The 20,387-nt window shown below is 34.7% G+C and overlaps 1 protein-coding gene across 4 annotated transcripts in view; it reads left to right on the top strand.

Moving 5' to 3' along the window:
- Positions 1-20,387, top strand: part of USP34 (ubiquitin specific peptidase 34) — a 313,170-nt gene that overhangs the window by 111,539 nt on the left and 181,244 nt on the right. For all 4 annotated transcript variants that reach the window (XM_078149535.1, XM_020985492.2, XM_020985490.2 and 1 more), the window contains 4 exons: positions 2,112-2,304; positions 3,092-3,153; positions 14,782-14,863; positions 14,952-15,044. In XM_078149535.1, the coding sequence (XP_078005661.1) occupies positions 2,112-2,304; positions 3,092-3,153; positions 14,782-14,863; positions 14,952-15,044 (430 nt within the window). The remainder of the gene's footprint in view (positions 1-2,111; positions 2,305-3,091; positions 3,154-14,781; positions 14,864-14,951; positions 15,045-20,387) is intronic.

The raw sequence follows: 20,387 nt of genomic DNA, 5'->3' as shown, positions 1-20,387 counted from the left end.
TATCCCAGCTTTGTCATACTTCTCTTTTATCTTAATTAATTGTTCATTTGTTTTCTTTGGTACATAAGAGTAAGTTCATCTGGCTCATTGTGAAAACAGCTGTCCCAGGCTGGTGTTGGAACAGAGCTATTAGATAGTATGTAGCTGAACTGAATACCAACCATGGTGGGTACTAAATTTTACTTAGCCACTGTTCAGGGCAGATGAGCTCCTAGGTTCCTATAAATCCAAGTAAAGGCGCCAAATTTTTACTGTTTCAAATAGCTTCCAATACAGTAGCTCGGCTAGTAGCTGTGTGTTTGACCTCTCTTAGTACCTCGGTTTTCAATATCTAAAATCAGAGTCAAAGTAGATGTCTTTGCCAACTTTGAAACTCCATGATCTATGTTCTTTTATTGTAACTTTAGTAAACATTGACTTAGAGATAAGTCCTAGGAGTTGCCTGAGGCACATAGGGGTTAAGTTAATAGCTTAGGGCCACCCAGCTTTTTCTTCCTTGGCTCCTGTTGACTAAGAATGTGTTTTGTAAAAAGTGTCTGAGGTGGAATTTCAACTCTCTTTCTGCTTTCGTATTCCATCTTTCATCCACCATATTCCTGCTTCCTCCATGCTCAATTCATTCTCACTAGATAGTGGTTTCTCCATCTAGAACTAATCGCTTAAGCCAATCACTTAACCTCTCAGGGCTTCCATTTTCTTATTTGTAATGTGAGGTTTTGTGCTTAATAGTATTGTCAACAAGCATTTGTTAATCTATCTCTAAATGTTATGTTCCTGTGACAGTTTAGTACTCAGTTATTCTCTGATAATTTTCTTAGTTTTGCTTCCCAGTGTGCTTTTGTATTTTTTTGATTGATCAAATGATTTGGTTGGGGGTGAGGGAGAAAAAAAGAGCTAATCTATTTACATTTTTTTTTGTCCTTTCATCAGGTAGAAATTTACTTTAAACCTTCCTTAAATATTACAGCCAATTGACAAAATCCATATAAATTTCTAAACCACTTATTAAAACATAAAACTATTAGTTTGGAAAAGCAAAAGGGGTGAGGGTGAGGTGAGTGTTTTGTCCTTCCCACACAGATATTGAATGTAACTTTTTTTCACTTAGAGATGATGATCCTTTGCTTATTTCATGATTTTCATCTCTGGCTCTTACATACTAGAAATGTGAATATTAAATGTAGTGATTTTAGCAAAATTACATTATAGTAATAATTATGAAGTTATATTTTGGAGCCTGTTGTTACCATATTTCTATTATGAGTTCCTCCTTTTATCAAGCATCAGCATTGTGCAAAACAGAAACATGTATGAAATTCTTAGTTGGTGTGTTTTTTAAAAATCAGGAACAAAAAGATTATCTCATTCATTATCAAAAGTGCACATATTTTACACTGAGAAATCTATAGATTAAATTGGTCTGTTCCAGGGGTGGGGAACCTATGGCCTCCAAGCTACTTGTGGCCTTCTAGGTCCTTGGATGCAGCCTTTTGACTGAGTCCAAGTTTGACAGAACAAATCCTTTTATTAAGGGGATTTATTCTGTGAAGTTTGGATTCAGTCAAAGGGCTGCACTTTGAGGACCTAGAAGGCCACATGTGGCCTTGATGCCCCAAGTTCCCTACCCCTAGAGTCTATTGTTATATTCCTGAGTTGTTTCTTCTGCTGCAGTGCGGAGGTGCTGGTGGTGGGGGAGAGGGAAGGAGAAGGAGGGAAATTATCTTAATCTAAAGAAATTACTGCATCTTAGCTTAATGTTCTATTCTTATCTAAGATCGCTGTTTCTTTCCTTTTTGTTTATCAGTATTATCATGAAAAGACTTTTGGAATGTGTGCCATTTGTAGATTGTCATTATTTACTTAGACTTTGGTTACAAATCTGATTTTTTGTTTGATTCTCTCCTCCGCCCCACTTTCCCCTAGCATTACTTGTGTGGCATGTACAGAGTATTTATATTTGTTTATTAAATTAATTTGAAGGACTCTGGTTTTATAGGAAGTATGTAGAATTTTTCTTTCTGAATATTCTGAATATTTTGAAGTAGAAAGTAATTGATCTACATAGCTGCCTTTTTAGCGTTTCTTTTTATCTTTCTTTCTAATTATTTCAGGTATTTATGCAAACTTTCTGACCAGGACTTAAGACAGAGTGCTGCTAGAAACATGGCTGATTTAATGTGGAGCACAGTGAAAGAACCATTGGATACAGCCTTATGCTTTGATAAAGAAAGCCTTGATCTTGCATTTAAATACTTTATGTCACCCACATTGACTATGAGGTTGGCTGGACTAAGTCAGATAACGGTAAGTTGCATGTGTTTTTTAAGTAATTTATTTTGGATAAATTTTGGTTTGCCTAGGTTAGAAATGATTGAAATTCACTAAATTCTTTATTATCTTTTAGAAATATTTATTATAAATTATTTACTGTTATTTGCTATAATTATTTTATTGAGTAGAACACAAGTAAATGGAACATTGAATAATACATCCATGTGACTTATAGGAATATTATATCTAAGTCAGTATAGATTTGGTTGATCTAGTTCTATTTTTTGCCAAGAGAATTCCAAGTATAAGATTTGTGATGGACTGAAATATTCATGAATCTTTAGATTATTTTTTCCTTGAAAAATGTTTTCATCTGTTATCTTGGCTTTCTTACTGATAAATTCCTTTTAAAAACATTGGAGAGGTTGTAAAGTATTTTCAGAGGGTTTTTCAAATCAAGTTGATTAACCATTTTTTGGTTTTGAATTTTCTTAGTAGATGTTTTTTAAAAAAATATTGACAACATTTCTGAATTTATCTTTAATGTAAGTTGTTGATAAACTAAGGATAAAATATTATTGAAAATTTTATTTAAATTTTTTTCAATGTTTCTGTTGGCTTTTCAAATTTTTCTAATGACATATTCAATGAAATTGTAGTACTTGGGACAGTTTTGCCTGTTTTATTTTTAATAATGTTATCGTTACTTTACTTTCCAAAATGTTAACATTACTTAATTGCTTGTTACTGTTAATAAAAATGTGGTAGGAAGATATTCTTGGTTGAGTTTTGAAGTGATGTTTCTTTTTTCTAATCACAGAATCAGCTTCATACCTTCAATGATGTGTGCAATAATGAATCTTTAGTTTCAGACACAGAAACGTAAGTAAGAATATTATTTGGAGTCTGCACAGGTGCATTGTAGTCAGAGTCAAGTCTCCTCATATGGTCTTTTGTGGTTATAGATCTTTCAGTGATGACTAATATGAACTACTAACTACTGTAATTGTTTTGTTTTGAGGCTTAAACAATATTTTCCCCCAATTACATGTCAAAACTATTTTTAACGGTTTTTTAAAAAAGTTTTGAGTTCCAAATTCTATCACTTTCTCCACTGCCCCCCTCCCTGAGATGGTAAGCAATCTGACATAGGTTATAGATGTGCGATCATGTGAAATATTTCCATAATGGTCATTTTGTGCAAGAAGACTTGAACAAGAAAGAAAGTAAAAAATATCATGCTTCGGTCCGTATTCAGACAACATCAGTTCTTTTTCTGGAGTTGGAGAGCATGTTTCATCCTGAGTCCTTTGGAATTGTCTTGGATCATTGTATTGCTGAGAATAGCCAAGTCATTCACAGTTCATCATATATTTCTGTTACTGTGTACAGTATTCTCCTGGTTCTGCTCACTTCACTTTGTATCAGTTCATGTAAGTCTTTCCAGGTTTTCTGAAATCATACTGCTTGTCCTTTCTTATAGCACAGTAATATTTCATCAAAATCATATGCCTAAACTTGTTCAGCCATTTCCCAAATGATAGACATCCCTTTGATTTTTAGTTTTTTTACCGCCACAAAAACTATAAATATTTTTGTACAAATAGGTACTCATCTCCCCCCTCTCCTTTTTTTTCTCCCCCCTCCTCCTTTAAAAATCTTTTTGGGTTGCAGAGCTAGCAGTGGTGTTGCTGGATCAAAGGGAATGCACAATTTTATAGCCCTTTGCGCATAATTCTAAATTGCTCTGCGGAATGGTTGGATCAGTACACAACTCCACCAGTAGTGTATTAGTGTCCCAGTCTCTCCACATCCCATCCAACATTTATCATTTTCCTTTTTTGTCACATTAGCTGACCTGATAGGTGTATACCTCAGAGTTGTTAATTTTCATTTCTCTAATCAGTAGTGATTTAGAGCATTTTTTCATATGACTGTAGATAACTTTGATTTTTTTTAATCTGAAAACTGCCTCTTCATGTACTTGAACATTTATCAATTGGGGAGTGGCTTGTATTATAAATTTGACTCAGTTCTCTGTATATCTGAAAAATGAGTCCTTTTTCAGAGATACTTGCTGTGAAATGTTTTTCCCAGTTTTCTGCAAAGCAGTTATTACTTAAAGCACCCTTAGTTCTGTAGTCTTAATGAATTCACATATGTTCTGCTGCTATAAAAAGCAGAAAAAACATTGCAGAAAGAAATTTAATGTTTGCACTGGTCATATAAATTTTACAAGAAGCTTATATTAGCTTATATTTGGTCTGTATATAGTCTTGGAAATAATTTATTAAAAGTTAGTTTCTAAGCAAAGATCATACTCTTCCTAGTTTGGACTTTAAGCTTGTATCTAAACTGTTGTTTAAATCTACATATAAGTACATAGATTATTATCTCTTTTCCCTTATTAGTTCAGTTGCTAGTGTAGTATTATAGATAAGCATTCAGCTCCATGTCAGTTTTTCCAGAAAGAAATAGTAAGGAGTAATGTTTTTAGATGTCAAGGAATTCTGTTTCTTTATTTCTAAAATGAGGACATGATTGTTGTTTTGTAAATAATGGACAATTAAATAAGGATTAAGAAATAAAAAAAGTTAACTGCTAAAGGGTTATAAATATATTAATATCTTATTCATATATTAGCCCAGTTCAGGAAGTGTGCAAGAAGGGAGAATTATATAGTAGACACATGGTAACTAATAAATAAAGTATTTAAAAAGAATAAAAGAACATGTTTGGTTAAAGTTGGTCTGTGTTTTGAGACACAAGTTTTGGGGTGGGAATTGCAAGGAGACTTGGCTAGGATTGTTAGTCTCCGCGTAGCAGGGAATTACAATGGTTTGTCCTGCAAGGGCATGATTTAAAATTGTTATCTGTCCTCCATTCAGCTTCCCAAGCGTCCTTCTTGAAGTACAAGGCTGACCATACCACTCCCTTGCTCCATAGATGTTGTTGGCTCCCTCTTACTTCTAGGATCAAATAGAAACTCTTCTTTTTGCAGTCTTTGAAACCTTTCACTACCTAATTCCAACCTTATCTTTCCAGCCTTTTATATTACTTCCTTTCACACACTTGACCATCTACTTGAACTGGCCTGGCTATTTCCTATATACACATATTATCTCTCATCTCATCTGTGCCTGCCCTTTTGTTTTGGCTGTCCCCTCCTTGATATAATGCATTCTTTACTTAATAGTATCTTTATCTTCCTTTAAAGCTCAGCATGAATGTTTCTGCATGAAGCCTTTCCTTATCCCTCTAGATGTTACTCTATATTATATTATATGATGCCTCTTGGGAAGAAACGATTAACTTAACATTATGTTACTAATTGACATGTAAAGCTATTTTGTTTCATATGATTGTCTTTCAAACTTCTAGTAGTCTCGTTCTTATCATTATTTAATCTGCAATTTTATAAATTTCTTTCCTCTCCATGTTCTTTTATTCATTAATGATTCTTGTCTGTTTAAACTGATTAAAGAACCTTTAGGTTGTTTTTGTTTCTTAAATTTAAACCAGTAGCAGTGATCATAGAGGTAGCTAGGTGGCTTAGTGGATAGAGCAATAGCTTGGAATCAGGAAGTCTCATCTTTATGGGTTAAACAAATAAGCAAGAAAACAGCCTCAGAAACTTACTAGCTTTGTGACCCTGGACAAGTCAGTTAACCTGTTTGCCTCAGTTTCCTCATCTGTAAAATGAGCTGGAGAAGGAAATGGCAAACTATTCCAGTATCTTTGCCAAGAAAACCCCGAATGATGTCATGGAGAGCTGGAAAGGACTGAAAGGACTCAACAGCCACAACTTGATAAAACAAATAGAATGCCTGACTAGGGACCAGAAAATTCAAAGTTTGAATCCTGCTTCAGGTACTTACTTGGTATGTGACCCCAGACAAATTGATTAATCTTAGCCTTATTATTCTCAACTGTCAGATGGGGATAACAATGGTACCTTTCTTATAGTGTTATTGTGAGGATCAAATAATAATAATAATAATAGCTAACATTTATAGTAGGGCTTAGGTTCACATAGCACTTTACATATATTATTTTATTTGGTCTTTGCCTAAGAGATAGAAACTCTTGTTGTCCCCATTGTACAGGTGAGGAAAGAAGCTGATTCTTTAACTCCTCTTTGCCACCTTGCTCTATATAATATATGGTAATGTATATAAAGTATATATAAAAAATATAGCTTACCTTTAAAAGTGTTGTTTTAGTAAAAAAAAAAGTTCAAAGGTTTGTTTTGGTGGCTACAGGATTTGGCAGTGACATAACATAGCCTTTCTGTGACACTTTTCCTGTACCTTTAGCTCAGTTACTGACATATACTTTAATTTACTGTTTTCTTCCTTTTATGATTTTTCTTGAACATTTACTTGTACTGAAATTTGTAGGTACAGAACAATGAATTAAAAGTATGAAGTATTTAACCACATTAAGAATGCTAAATCTTTTCCCTTCTATACTTAAAATTCTTCGTTCTTAAATAACAGTAGAATGGAGGGAAATATGTGATGTTAACATTTTATCCAGAGATTTTTATTGGTAATTGCCAGATCTCTAAAATATAACATTGTTAAAAGATTTTTTGTAATACTTCTTACAAAATTTCTAAGCATTTTAGAATTTATTTTAAATTTTGAAAAAATAAAATATCCAAATAAAATTAAAGAGATTATAAATAATGTGCCATAAAAAGTTTCTGTGGTGTTTAACCCACCTTTAAGCAAGGTGGGTGATGTAGGTCTATAATGTGACATCATTTTAATGATCTTGTTATGATAGTGTGTATTTCTGAGTCTTTTTATTTGAAATGCTATGTGTTTGGAATGCTGAGCAAAGTATTCCAAAATAATAAGCCTTCAGCACTCATCAAACATTGCATATGGTAAGGTTGAAATTGTTTTTAGACCCAGAAAATTGCTTTGGATTGCCTTTTTGTAGTTTAAATTTTATGTTTCATTACTTAAACCCTGCTGTAATTTTTTTGTCTCAGCTAATTTCTGTATCTTTGCCAATTTTATATAAATACTATAGGCATTCCCCTCTTATGCAAATTTATGTAATCTTTTAATTGATCTTTCTTAGTTTGTCTTAGCTAAATTAAAGAATGAATTAATCTCAAGGCTTTTCAAGATTTTTATATAGTTTTTTTTGCCATACTGTAGCTACTTTATGCCTCTGTATTTGTCATCAGATTTCAAGATCATATTAAAAATTGAGTAAACAGTAGGAAATATTCAAAACATGTCATGTATAAATGCTCTTACATTTTTCTAGAGTACTGCTGTTAGAGATACTTTTCCTGGGCCATACCTTAAAGCTGTTAGGCTGAGTAGTTGAATGACTTAATCCACAGTTAGAAATATTGGTTTTCTATGCTTAACTCATGGGTGTTGTGCTTTGTTACCTCTGGCTGTTTGATTCTTTTATATGTTGTATATATATTTTTTGGTTTTTTTTTTCTAAAGAGCGTCTTAGCTACTTTTAAAGAATAGGAAAGACTATACACACATTTGTCTTTTGTTAGAAGGAGAATACTTTGTTACAATTTGAAATGAAATAAAGGAGGAATAATTTCAGTACTTCATTTTCTGAGCATCTCTTTCATTCCATGAAGATTTTGGGGGAAGAAGGGACACTCATTTCCCCCTTCCCATACAAATAATATCCTTTCAGGACTGGAGATTCTTCCTGTGGCAAGGACATGGAACAAATGACTATGGATAAAATATATATGTTGTCTCAAAAAATATTGCTAATAAAGTTGTTACTTAGAAATTTCTCATTCTGAGTTCGCTGGAGTTTCATGTTAAATTGTAAAGGAAATTATAATGGTTTCCAAGGAGAAAATGGAAATTATTTTCTGTATCTTCATAATAGGAACAGTTGACTGATATTGTAGAATTAAATACATGAATAATGTACTTATCCTTTGCCTTTGACCTTTTTTTGGCCTTTTTTTTAAATAAGAAGGTTTTTATACAAGAGCTACACATATAATTCTGGCAAATTTCTCATCTATATGGAAAGGAGATAGGCGCGACTGCAGTTTTGATGAAGGGTTTTTTATGTGTGTGTGTCTTTTTTTGGGGCAGTTGGGGTTAAGTGACTTGCTCAGGGTCACACAGCTAATATGTGTCAAGTGTTTGGTCTGAGGTCAGATTTGAACTCAGGTCCTCCTGACTTCAGGGCCGGTGCTCTATCCACTGTGCCACCTTAGCTGCCCCGATGAAGTTTTTATTAACCTTTAGGGACAGTGTGGCATGTAGGAACTGAAGGAGATACTTTTTGGCTTTTTTCTTCTTTGCCTCAGTTTTCACTGAGGATCTTTTAAACTAATTTTTTCTATCAGTGAAGATAGGTAATTTGCAGTCCCTCAGGAAAGGTCTTTTAAGTTCTGGTTGACTTTAAGTTTTATTTTTAGTAGCTATATAGTGTGAGCAATAATTGAAAGTTGTATTATAAATTGTTAGCAGTAACATAACCTACGTTTGCATTTGCTCTGTACCAGGTTCTGTGCTATATGCTAAGGATAAAGAAAAAAACAACAAAAACATGAATCCATCCTCAGTCTTTAAACATCTTAAATTATGTCTAGAGAAGTAGTATGTATACATATACCTAATAGCAAAATACACATAAAATAAGTACAATGCTGTAATTGTCTTAATAAAGTTGGCAAAATTATATAAAAATAATAGTGGAAGGAGATATAAATATTTAGATTTAAATGAGTTTTGTGTCAGTTAACATTAATCTGTTAGGAACTGGTGGCTAAACTTCTTCAACACTAAACTATCAGATGTCTCTGAACTGAAACTGATGTTTAACAACTAATAATACTGTGAAGATGGAGGAATAAGATAGGAAAAAGTGAGCTCTCCTAATTCTCCCACAAAGTAAAACATTGCCTCAAAGTGAACTTAAAGTGGCAGAAATAATTAAAAGTCAGATAAAGCAGTTGTCCTCCTAAAACTACTTGAGAGGACCTCTGGGAAGCCTGGACCTTGACCTCTGGGGCCTTAGATTTGATCCCATGGAAGTGCAAATACCTCCAGGTAGAGAGTCCTCTTAATCAACAAGTCCCGGGGGCAACTCCTTTCCGGAACTTTTACTTAAAGGAATTCAGTGGACAAAGTTGAGGAAGGGGAGTGTATTACAGGGCTGGGTAGGTAGTTTTGAGAATCATCAGCAAAGAAATTAAATCCGTGGGAGGTGATGAGATCACTCAAGTGATATAGAAGGAGCAGATAAGAGGGCACAGGACAGATCCTTGAAGGATATTTGTAGTTAGAGGGTGTCACCTGGATGAAGATCTTGCAAATAAGACTGAAAAAGAGCAATCTAATAAGTAGGAGAAAGGAAAGAGTTGTATTCTGAAAACCAGGAGAGGAGAGTGAGGAGAGGGTGAACAAGTGTCAAAGGCTGTAGAGAAGATGAAAAGAATCATTCAGAAAAGGCCATTGTATTTGGTAATTGAAAGATTATTGCTTACTTTGTAGACAGCAGTTTCAAGGAAATGTTGAGGTTGGAAGCCTGATTCTAAGAAGTTAGTTAATTAGAAAGAGAGGAGTGAAAGTGGGAACACGTAATGGTAGATAGCCAGAGGTTTGGCCAGGGCAGAAGGGATAAAGGATGATAGCACAGTTGGACAAATCAAGTGAGGGTTTTTTGAGGATGAGGAAGACATGGACATGTTTGTAGGTAGTAGAGATGGAGCCAGTAGACAGATTGAAGATAAATGATAGATTTGGGATGACAGGATCCAGTCTGTTTGAGGAGACAGGGTAGAATGGGATTACCTGAGCAGGTAAAGGGGTTGGTCTTGATAAGACTAAAGGCCACCTCTTCTATAAGACAAGAGTGAAGGAGGAGATAGTGGCAGAAGATATCTTAGTGAACACTTAGGGTGAGTCTCTGCCCAGTTTCCCCAACTATTTACAATAATTGAGATTTTTGGCACCGCCTCCCCTCCCCATTGGTACTAGTTGTACTACAACAATCTTAAGCACCTTATTAAAACTTTTACAGTCAATTATTGTCACTTAACACAACCCCATTCAAATTCCTTTTGTGCCCTAATTCCCCAGCTAGAGCTCCAAACCCTTCTCCTCAGCCTTGAATCATTCTCCTTAGTTTCACTAATTTACTCACCCATAAATCCATTCTGCTTTTTGTTCCACTTATTTGACTTATTTAGCCTGCTGTGTCCTTATTCTTTTTTTTAAATTTGTTTTGATTTATCAATAATAACTTCCATAAGCTTTTGAGTTTTAAATTTTTCTTCCCCTCCCTCCCTCCCCCACTGCTTCCTTCCCCAGGATGGCACACAATCTGATGTAGGCTCTACATATACATTCCTATTAAACATTTTTCACCTTAGTGATGTTGTAAGGAAGAATTAGAAGAAACCACAGGAAAGAGAAAACAAAACAAAACAGAAGAAAAAATAGCAAGTAGTATGCTTCAGTCTGCATTCAAACTCCATAGTTCTTTCTTTGGACGTGGATAGCATTTTCCATCATAAGAGCTTTGGAGATGTCTTAGATCCTTGTGTTGCTAAGAAGGGCTAAGTCTATCAAAGTTAGTTGTTGCACAACATGGCTGTTACTGTGTACAACACTTCATCTTCTAGTTCTTTAGAGACTCATATTCCATGTCTTTCAGCTTGGTCACTAGGAGAATACTAGTGTTGTCTGCTTAATTACTATAGATAGTGAGTGGAAGCCTTAGGCTCTCTTATAGGAGTATAAATGAATGAAATGATTTAGATACCTGGCAATTATACTCATTTACTGACCAGTCAGGTTCAGTTCAGCATTATGCTTAGTGTCATAAAACCCCCAAGAAACTTATCCCAAATAGTGTAGCTTATTTACTTCCTCCTTCTTAGTTTGTACCTGTTTATTGTTCATTTTCAGTGTTTGGTGAATGGATGGTATATATTGTCTGTTTATTTCATATTCTGCAACTCTTGTTCATTCACAGATAGGGAGACTATCCATTGGGATAGAGTAGTGTTTGTGGGGAAGTTTTTAAAATTGTGATTCTTGTTGGGAAATAATTCCTTTTATGACTTTCAGAAATGTTTCTCTTTTACTAAGAAACTTAGGATCTTACTTAGGTTGATTAGATGAATGAGTTAAAGAGCCTAATTTCACTATGTTTAAACGTGTGGTTATCAAGTTAGAAATGAGACATTTCTCCTCTACTATGACCTTATATTCCAATAGTTGGGTTTATACTTGTTGGGGAAGTGGTGACCAAGGAAAGGTTTTTTTTTTTGTCTGCTTAGTCACTATAATAATGAATGAAGCCATAGGCTTTCTTGGTGGGGGTGGGGGTGGGTGGGATGGGGAGGTTGGAATGAATGAATGTGAAGAACCTAGGCTAGTATAGATATTTGACAGTTATACTTACTGACCAATCTAGCTCATCCCCAGGATAAAATTCCAAGATAAGGTGAGTGGATTAAGTCACCCTGGAAAGGAAGCATGTTCTCTGTTCCAGGGTGACACTATCCTGGACTAGAAGGAGTTAACATTCCAATATGGGAGACAATATATGAATAAATTGGTAGATATGAGATACATACAGGACATATGGAAAGTAGTCTTAGAAGGGAATGTAGAAAGCAGGAAGAAGCTAAAAAAAAGTAAGTCTAATAATATTGATACATTATTCATGCCCAAAAAAACAATTTTTCCATAACTTTTAAACCGAGTTCTTTAGGGGTCCTGAAAATAATTTTATTTATTCTTCAAACTTCCTGAAAATAATTTTATTTATTCTTCAAACTACTTGATTATTATCTTTTTCTTGCAATGATCAACAAAATATCTTTTTTCTATTTTTTCTTTCAGACTAGTAATCACTTGTTTTTATTATTACTGTGTTAATATTGGAGTATTGCTGTAGTGCATATTCCCTTCTTTTACATATTAGTGTTTAAATATCTATGTTTTCATGGTATTGATTATATCTTTCTGTCTAATACCAATATCCACAAAGAAATAATGAAAAAATTTGCTATGTACAATTTAGTGTGCTGTTATCGCATATTATGTTTATCAAGCTATTTTTCTGACTTGGGGATATTAACATTAAGACAACTAAAAGTTGAGGCAAGTTCAGTTTTGGACATGTTGAGTTTAAGATGTTTTCTAGGTATCCAGTTTGAAATGTCCAGTAGAGAGTTAGAGATGTAAGACTGGAGGTCATTATAGTGAATAGGGCTAGGTAAGGGTATCTGATATATCAGCATGGAGTGTGTGTGTGTGTGTGTGTGTGTGTGTGTGTGTGTATGTTATCATTGAGATGATAATTGATTACATGGGAGCTGAGACAGAGGGGGTTTTGGAAAAATGGCCTCAGTTTCTTCAGTAAAATATAAGATAAGCTTCTGAGCTGTGAGAATTGAGGGAAGGAATCATGGGAAGTTTGGGATTATGGGTTAATTTGGAGGTGTAGAAGAATTGCCTTTCATCAGTCAGGGCCCAGTTGGCATTATGGATCACGAATTTCTAATGCATCCAATCCAGGAGTTTCTCCACCTTCATTCAGCATCACATGTGTAGGAGCAAAGACAGCAGATGATGGAGTGATTAAATTTAGTACAGCAAAATTAACCATATGATAAAAGAGCTAGCAACTTGAGAAGAGGACAGTATAGAAACGAACTGTTCACTTAAACAGTCAATATGGAGAAAGGAAGAAAGTGTGACTGGTGGAGGGGTGATGCCTTCTGGTGCCTAGGAGAGAACTTAGGGGTTGAGGTCTTAGGGTGGACAGATGGCAGGATTTGGTAATTTACTAATATTTCAATATAGTAGTATTCAATTATAACTATAAAGTAGAAGTAACATTAAATTTATTTCCTTAAATCCAAGAAACTATAACTTTTTCCAGAAATAATTTTTAAGTTACAGCTAAAATAACCATGCTTTTCTCTCTTTTTACTTACTTTTTTTTTTAACATCATCCTATTTTCTCTGTTTTAGAATTGAAAACTGGGCAAAAAATCTTCCTATATTTTACTCTAATGTGATTCACATTTACTCCTCAAGTCTAGAGAACTTGTTTTTCCTACAGACTTTATTAATTCTTGAATATTTTTAGTTTGAGCAGAATAGATTTTTATTTATTTTTGTATAGCAATATCTGTTTTAAATATAATATCATTTCTTATACTATATCATTTTTTATTACTGCACAGAAATATGGAATTGTATAGAATAGAAAAGTTTTTTCACTCAAGAGTTGGGAATATGCATGTAAATAGTTTATTACTAATGTCTGCATACTGTACATTTTAAAAATAAAATCACAACCTGTCTTGCTCTTTTATTATTTTCTTGAGTCAGTTTAATGTTTTAGTCATGTGAATTAAGTTAAAGCATATTTAATTACTAAGCATTTTATGATTATATGCTCCAATATAAAATGTATGTTTTAGTAGCAAATGGACTAATAGAAACTAAGATGATGGGTCTAAGGATGGTAGGGCTTAGTATTTGGAGATTTAAAGAATAACTGCTAAAGAAAGAAATCTGTTGTTTGTTTATGAAGGTCAGAGTAAAGATACCTAATAATGATGTGAAGGGAAAAAAGTACAAAAAGTATCTATGAAATTAATAACATCTGAAAAAGTATGAAAACATGGATTGACTGCCTGAACTGTAATTAGATCACTTTCGTACTGCATAGTTAATAAAAGGCCATCCTGTGCTTTAATATTATGATGATGTTCTTAGTTGTACTTTATAGGAGCAAAAGAAGGAAAAGAATATAGAAAATGTACATTACATAGAAAGTACTCCCAAGTTGCTCAGAATAATATTTAGCTTAGTGCTCATTCGTCTTCAGGGATCACATCGGCTGTATCCTCAGTGAGGACTTACATCAGGAATAGTTTGAAATTCTTGCTCCTTAAAATTGAAGGCTTGGGGCAGCTAGGTGGCACAGTGGATAGAGCACCGGCCCTGGATTCAGGAGGACCTGAGTTCAAATGTGACCTCATACATATAACACTTACTACCTGTGTGACTCTGGGCAAGTCACTTAACCCCATTGCCTAACCAAAAAAAAAAAAAATTTCAAGGCTTGCCACCTTTCTACTACTCACCTGAACATATTGAGGAACTAGTAGGGACTAAGTATTTCAATGCTTTGTCATTTTTTGGTTGAAACTAAACCCCTGATAGATGAAATCCTGGGTGGGATAGCCCCTGAGAAGAAAGGTAGAGCCAATGAGTTTCTTCATTTCACATTTTCCTCAGTGACATCTATCAGATTAAAGCTCTTTAATGAAGAGCTCTGAGAAATTTATGAAGCTTCAATTTCTATGTTTCTCTTTTAATCACTGGAAATTTATCTGTCTACATGCCTACTCTTAGAGTCTCTTTTTCTTTTTGATAAATGATAATAGTAAAAGTTTTGATGAAAAAGCTTTGCAATTTTAGTTTATCTGCAGTCTTAACTAATTTTATTATTTTACTTTAGGTCAATTGCAAAAGAGCTTGCAGACTGGCTTATTAGCAACAATGTTGTTGAGCATATATTTGGACCAAATTTACATATTGAGGTTTGTAAAAAAAAAAAATCAATTAGTTTTCGACAATCTTGGTAGATAAAAGTATTTTGTAAATTGAATGTGTATCCCTGTTTTACAGATTATCAAACAGTGCCAAGTAATTTTGAATTTTCTGGCAGCAGAAGGACGACTAAGTACTCAGCACATAGATTGCATTTGGGCTGCGGCACAGGTAAAGAGATTATTGGTAAAATTAAAGAAGACCTTAAAGGGCTTCTGTTGTAATCACCTTAAAAATGTTTTCAAATATTTTATTAGCACGCATTACATTTTTTGAGCCACCTTGTATTTTTTCTTTGTTTTAAAGAATTTTTATTGCTATCTTTTGTTTTTACTTGTTAAAATTCCTCCAATATTCCCTCTCCTCTTCCTTCTCTGAAAGTCTGAGAGACATCCCAAACAAATATTTTTTAAAAGGAAAAAAAGAGAAAGGGAAAAAAAATCACTCAAACCCATCAGTGCAGTGGAAAAAGTCTGAAACATATATGAAGTGTTCCACATCTGTGTACCTTCTACTTCTTCAAAGGAATGTCTTCTGATATCTCATATTTTTTCTTTTGAGTCATGCTTATTTAATTTTGCAACATTTGCTGCATCTATTATTTTAAAAAACCTCCAAATTAATAATGCCCATTTGTGCTTTCTTAGTCTATTTTCATTGTGTTTGTTGGATGTTTGTTGCACATACATTATGTTTTTGAACTTTAGTTAAGCCTTGAAGGGAACTAGATATTCTAAGATGCTTGGTGAGGGGTAGTACATTACAGTCATGGACGACATCTTATGGAAAGGTATAAAGAAGGGATTTGGAATGTTGTTTTTAAGGAACATCAAGAAGTCCACTGTAGCTAGAATAGGTGTAGTTTGGAGTCAAGATGAAAATGGCTTCAAATGCCATTGAGAGTAGTTTGTATTTTTGGAGGTAATAGGGAGCCACTGGTGTTATTGAGTATAGACATAGTCAAGCTTATACTTTTAGGTAAATCACCTTTCCAACAATATTGAGGATAGTTTGGAGAAGAGAAAGCCTTGATCAGGGAGACTAATTTGGAGGCAATAGTTTAGGTAGGAAGAGTGTAATTTTGCGACATTCATTTTTGGTTGTTTTGTGGTAGTTGTTGTTTCTGTTCACACTGTTGTCATTGTGGCACAAGGAATAGACAGCTGAGTTTGGAGTCAGAAAGACCTGAGTTCAGATGTGATCTCAAACACTTACTAGTTATATGACCCTGGGCAAGTTATTTAGCCCTGTTTGCCTCGGTTTCCTCATCTATAAAAATGAGCTGGAGAAGGAAATGGCAAACAACTCCAGTATCTTTGCCAGGACAACCCTCGATAGGTTCACAAAGAGCAAGACACAGTTGAAACAACTGAACGAAGTAGTAAGCCTGGGTTACTGAAAGGGTGATGATATCCTCTGTAGAAATAGAGGAATTCTGAAGTCACTTATATAGTGACTCAATCTGACAATATATTACAGTCATTAAGTATTTATTAAGTACCTGATGTGTGCCAGATGCTGAAGATACAAGTACAAAAAATGAAACAGTCCTTATTTATAGTGAGCTTACATTCTAATTGAGGAGACAAGTACACATAAATTATGTGTATGTGTGTGTATACATACATAAGGCACTAGATGTTGTGCATCAAGAAAAGCTTTATGCAAAAGATGTCTTAGGCTGTATCTTAAAGGAAAGAAAGGTACTCTATGAGGTAGTGATAAGGAAGGCATGCATTCCAGGCACGGGCATGGCCACTGCTAGGTTCCTTCTGGGCCTTCTATTTTGGAATCAGTCCCAGATTGACCATGTTTCATTTCCTTCTGACTCTGCAGACATTGCCATCTATTGTGTTAACTTTCTCCTCTCTTCCCCTCAAACTTTTCAGCTGCCACTTATGTTGTCTTCCCCCATTACAGTATAAGCACTTTAAGGGCAAGGACTATCTTTATCCCCAGCATTTATCACAATGCCTGGCACACAGTAATCTTGTTGCTTGCCTGCCAGTGCAAATCAAGCGATGAGAGGTGGAATGTTCTGAGTGAAAAACAGAAAGAAGTCCAGTTTGGCTGAATCTCAGAGTGCAGGAGGGAGTATGGTCCAGTGAATTGGGAAAGGTAGGTTAGGGCCAGGATAAGTTGAGCTAAATGCTAAACGGAGAAATTTATATTTTATTCTAGAGTTAATAGTAAGCTACTAGAGTTGATTAAATACAGGCATGACATGGTTAGATCTGTGTTTAAGGAAAATTACTTGTCCACAAAATGTAGGATATACTGAAATAGTGAGAGACTTGAAGTAGAGAGATCCAGTTAAGAGGCTCTTATGATAATATAAGGCTAGACTTCGGTCATAGTTATGCGAATGGAGAGGTGTCAGGTGTCAGAAATGTTGTAAAAGGTAGAAAGGGCAAGATTTAGAAGCTCATTGGATTTGTGAAGTGGGTGAGAGTGGGGTGGGGGGCAGTCCTGGATAATGCTCAGATTACAAACCTGAGAACACTGGAAAAATGGTCTAATCTTTGAGAGAAAGAGGACAGTTTGTAAGAGGGGAGAGTTTAGAGAGGATATGGTCAATTCAGATTTAGACATGTTGAGGTTTAGGTGAGTCAGCTAGCATTTATTAAGCATCTACTATGTGCCAGGCACATCCAGTTTAAATTATCCATTAGTTGGTTATTCAGGACTGAAGCTCAGGAGAGATATTGGGGCTAGACATATAGATCTGAGTATCATCTACTTGAAAATGATAATTAAACCAAAAGGAGTTGATGGGATTATCAAGAGAGCAAATAGAAGGTGAATGAGAGTAGAATCATGAAAATGTAGAGAAGAAACAGTATACAGGTTGGAAAGGGTGTTCAAATGTAGCTTTTACTTCAAGAAGTATTAGGTTGGAGAAAAGACTGTTAGATTTGGCAATCAGGGAGTCATTGATAACTTTTAAAAGCTTAGAACATTTTAACCTGACTTGGTGGCCAGTAATCTTTAGTTACTATAATTTGGATTGGTTCTAAAATGTGAACCGTGTGGATTTCAAATGAGGAAAGACTGAGTGAAGGAAACAGAGGAAGAATATGAACATGAAAATGAGGAGCAAGAAGTGTTTTGACTCCCCTACCAAGCCAGTGTGAGAGAATGTTCTGCCATTGTTGGAGAAGATATTCTGGGATTGAGGTCTCTATGAAGCCTAACAGGGAAAAAGTTTGAGAAAAAGTAATCCAGGATTATGGGAAGTTTGTTTACTGTGAAATAAGAATTGCAGAGGGCGTATTGGAAAGGGTGGGCAAATTTGGATTGGGAAATAGGGAGTAGGGTTGAGGGGGAGGGGGACGTATTCTCTTACTTCTTTCACACTATAGAGAATAACCTACGTAGCATTATTTCAGTCTCCTTCCTCTAATCTCTAGATTACTTATAGCTAATCAACCCAGTTTTTCAGATGTGTTTTGAGCCAGGGCACACTAGATCAGGATTCTTGTCTTAGTCACAGAGTAACCTCAGAGGCCTTTCTATTGTATTCAGTACATACCTGAACAAGAAAACCCCTTTCAGGCTACAGAATAAGAAGTCATCTGGCCATTGCTTGATGACTTCTAGCAATGTAAAAACCACTATCACCAGAAAGCCTTTGTGCTGTAAAAACATCAGCTCTTATTGTATGGAGTTGTTGGCTTTTTTTGCTACCATATCACATCTTTGATGCAGAAATTTTTTTTTAAAATAAGCTGACTTTTGTCATCTAAAACGTTATGTTGTCTTACTTGGGGCTATTTCCAGATTAAATGGCCATAGAGTCTGTGCCTTTGAGTCATTGGTAATCAAGTTAAATGGTACAAGGTCAAATCAGGGTACCACACCGAAGACCTCCCTCTAAGTTGACATTGAATGACATTGAGTCATTAATCATTATTCTTTGTATTTGACATTTTAATTTTGTCTTCTTCTAATCAGGGGCCTACTTTAGACTGAGGTCCAAATCCATCCCTCTGCTTTTTTTTTTTTTGGTAGGGCCTAAATGCTGAAAATGGCTTTTAATGTTTACTTCATTTAAGAAAGGTAAAGACCATCCGTAATTTTGCGGCCATACAAAACAAGAGGCCATAAATTTGGCTCATGGGTAATAGTTTGCGGATTCTTTCTCTAATCTAAATTCCCCAGTATTTTATGTACAACTTGTTTGAGAGACTGTCAATATGCTTTGCTAAAATTTAGGTAAGCTATACATATGTATCTTCACCATTCATATATTTTATTGATCAGATAATTTTATTGGAGAGTTATTCAGCATTCAGTGCTAGGACATCTTTTTAATGAAGCCAACCTAGTACTTGGTGATTGTTCCTTTCTTTCCTAAATGTTCTCTGACCTTCCCTTGAGAGATATATTCCATAGTTTTGCCTGATATTGAAGCCCAGCTCAGTGGAATAGAATTTGTAGACTCCATTCTCTTCCTTTTCTAGGATGGGAAAAATGAAATATTTGCTTTTACATATACATATACATGGCACTATCCCATTCTGTTCAATCTTATTCTGAACAAATCATTTTAAAAACCCAAGTTGGTTGATGAGTTCCTTATATAGACACATCAGTCACTTTAAACTAGGTGTTCTTTTGGGGTTTTTTTAAAATTAAATTTATTTTGATTTATCAACAATCACTTCAATATGCTTTTGAGTTTAAAATTTTTCTCCCTCTCCCCACCACCTTCCCCACAGTGGCGCACAATCTGATATAGGCTATATGTATACATTCCTATTAAACATATTTTCACATTAGTGATGTTGTAAGGAAGAATTAGAACCAAAAGGAGGAACCACCAGAAAGTGGAAACAAAACTCAGTGGAAGAAAAAAAATATCAAATGGTATGCTTTGATTTGCATTCAAACTCCGTAGTTCTTTCTTTGGATGTGGATAGCATTTTCCATCACAAGGCCTTTGGAGATGTCTTAGATCCTTGTATTGCTGGGAAGGAATAAGTTTATCAATATTACTCATCACACAGCAAGAGTAATGAGGACAAGCTAGAAGCATTTCCAATAAGATTGGGGGTGAAGCAAGAATGTCCATTATCAACACTGTTGTTCAATATTGTGCTGGAAAGTTAGTTTTAGCAATAAGAGAAGAAAAAGAAATTGAAGGTATTAGAATAGGCAAAGAAGAAACAAAGCTATCACTCTTTGCAGATGACATGATGATATACTTAGAGAATCCTAGAGAATCAAGTAAAAAACTACTTGAAATAATAAACAACTTTAGCAAAGTTGCAGGCTATAAAATAAACCCCCATAGATCATCGGCATTTCTGTATATTACCAGCAAAGCCCAACAGCAAGAGAAAGAAAGAGAAATTCCATTTAAAGTTACTGTAGACATTACAAAATATTTAGGAGTCTGCCTACCGAAACAAATGCAGGAACTATATGAACACAATTACAAAGCACTTTTCACATGAATAAAGTCAGATCTAAATAATTGGAAAAACATCAGTTGCTCATGGGTAGGCTGAG

Source organism: Phascolarctos cinereus, unplaced genomic scaffold (assembly GCF_003287225.1).
Source record: "Phascolarctos cinereus isolate Bilbo 61053 unplaced genomic scaffold, phaCin_HiC Scaffold_2;HRSCAF=192, whole genome shotgun sequence".
Lineage (NCBI taxonomy): Eukaryota > Metazoa > Chordata > Mammalia > Diprotodontia > Phascolarctidae > Phascolarctos > Phascolarctos cinereus.
Note: the sequence above shows the minus strand (reverse complement) of the source record. Positions and strands in the feature narration are given on the sequence as shown.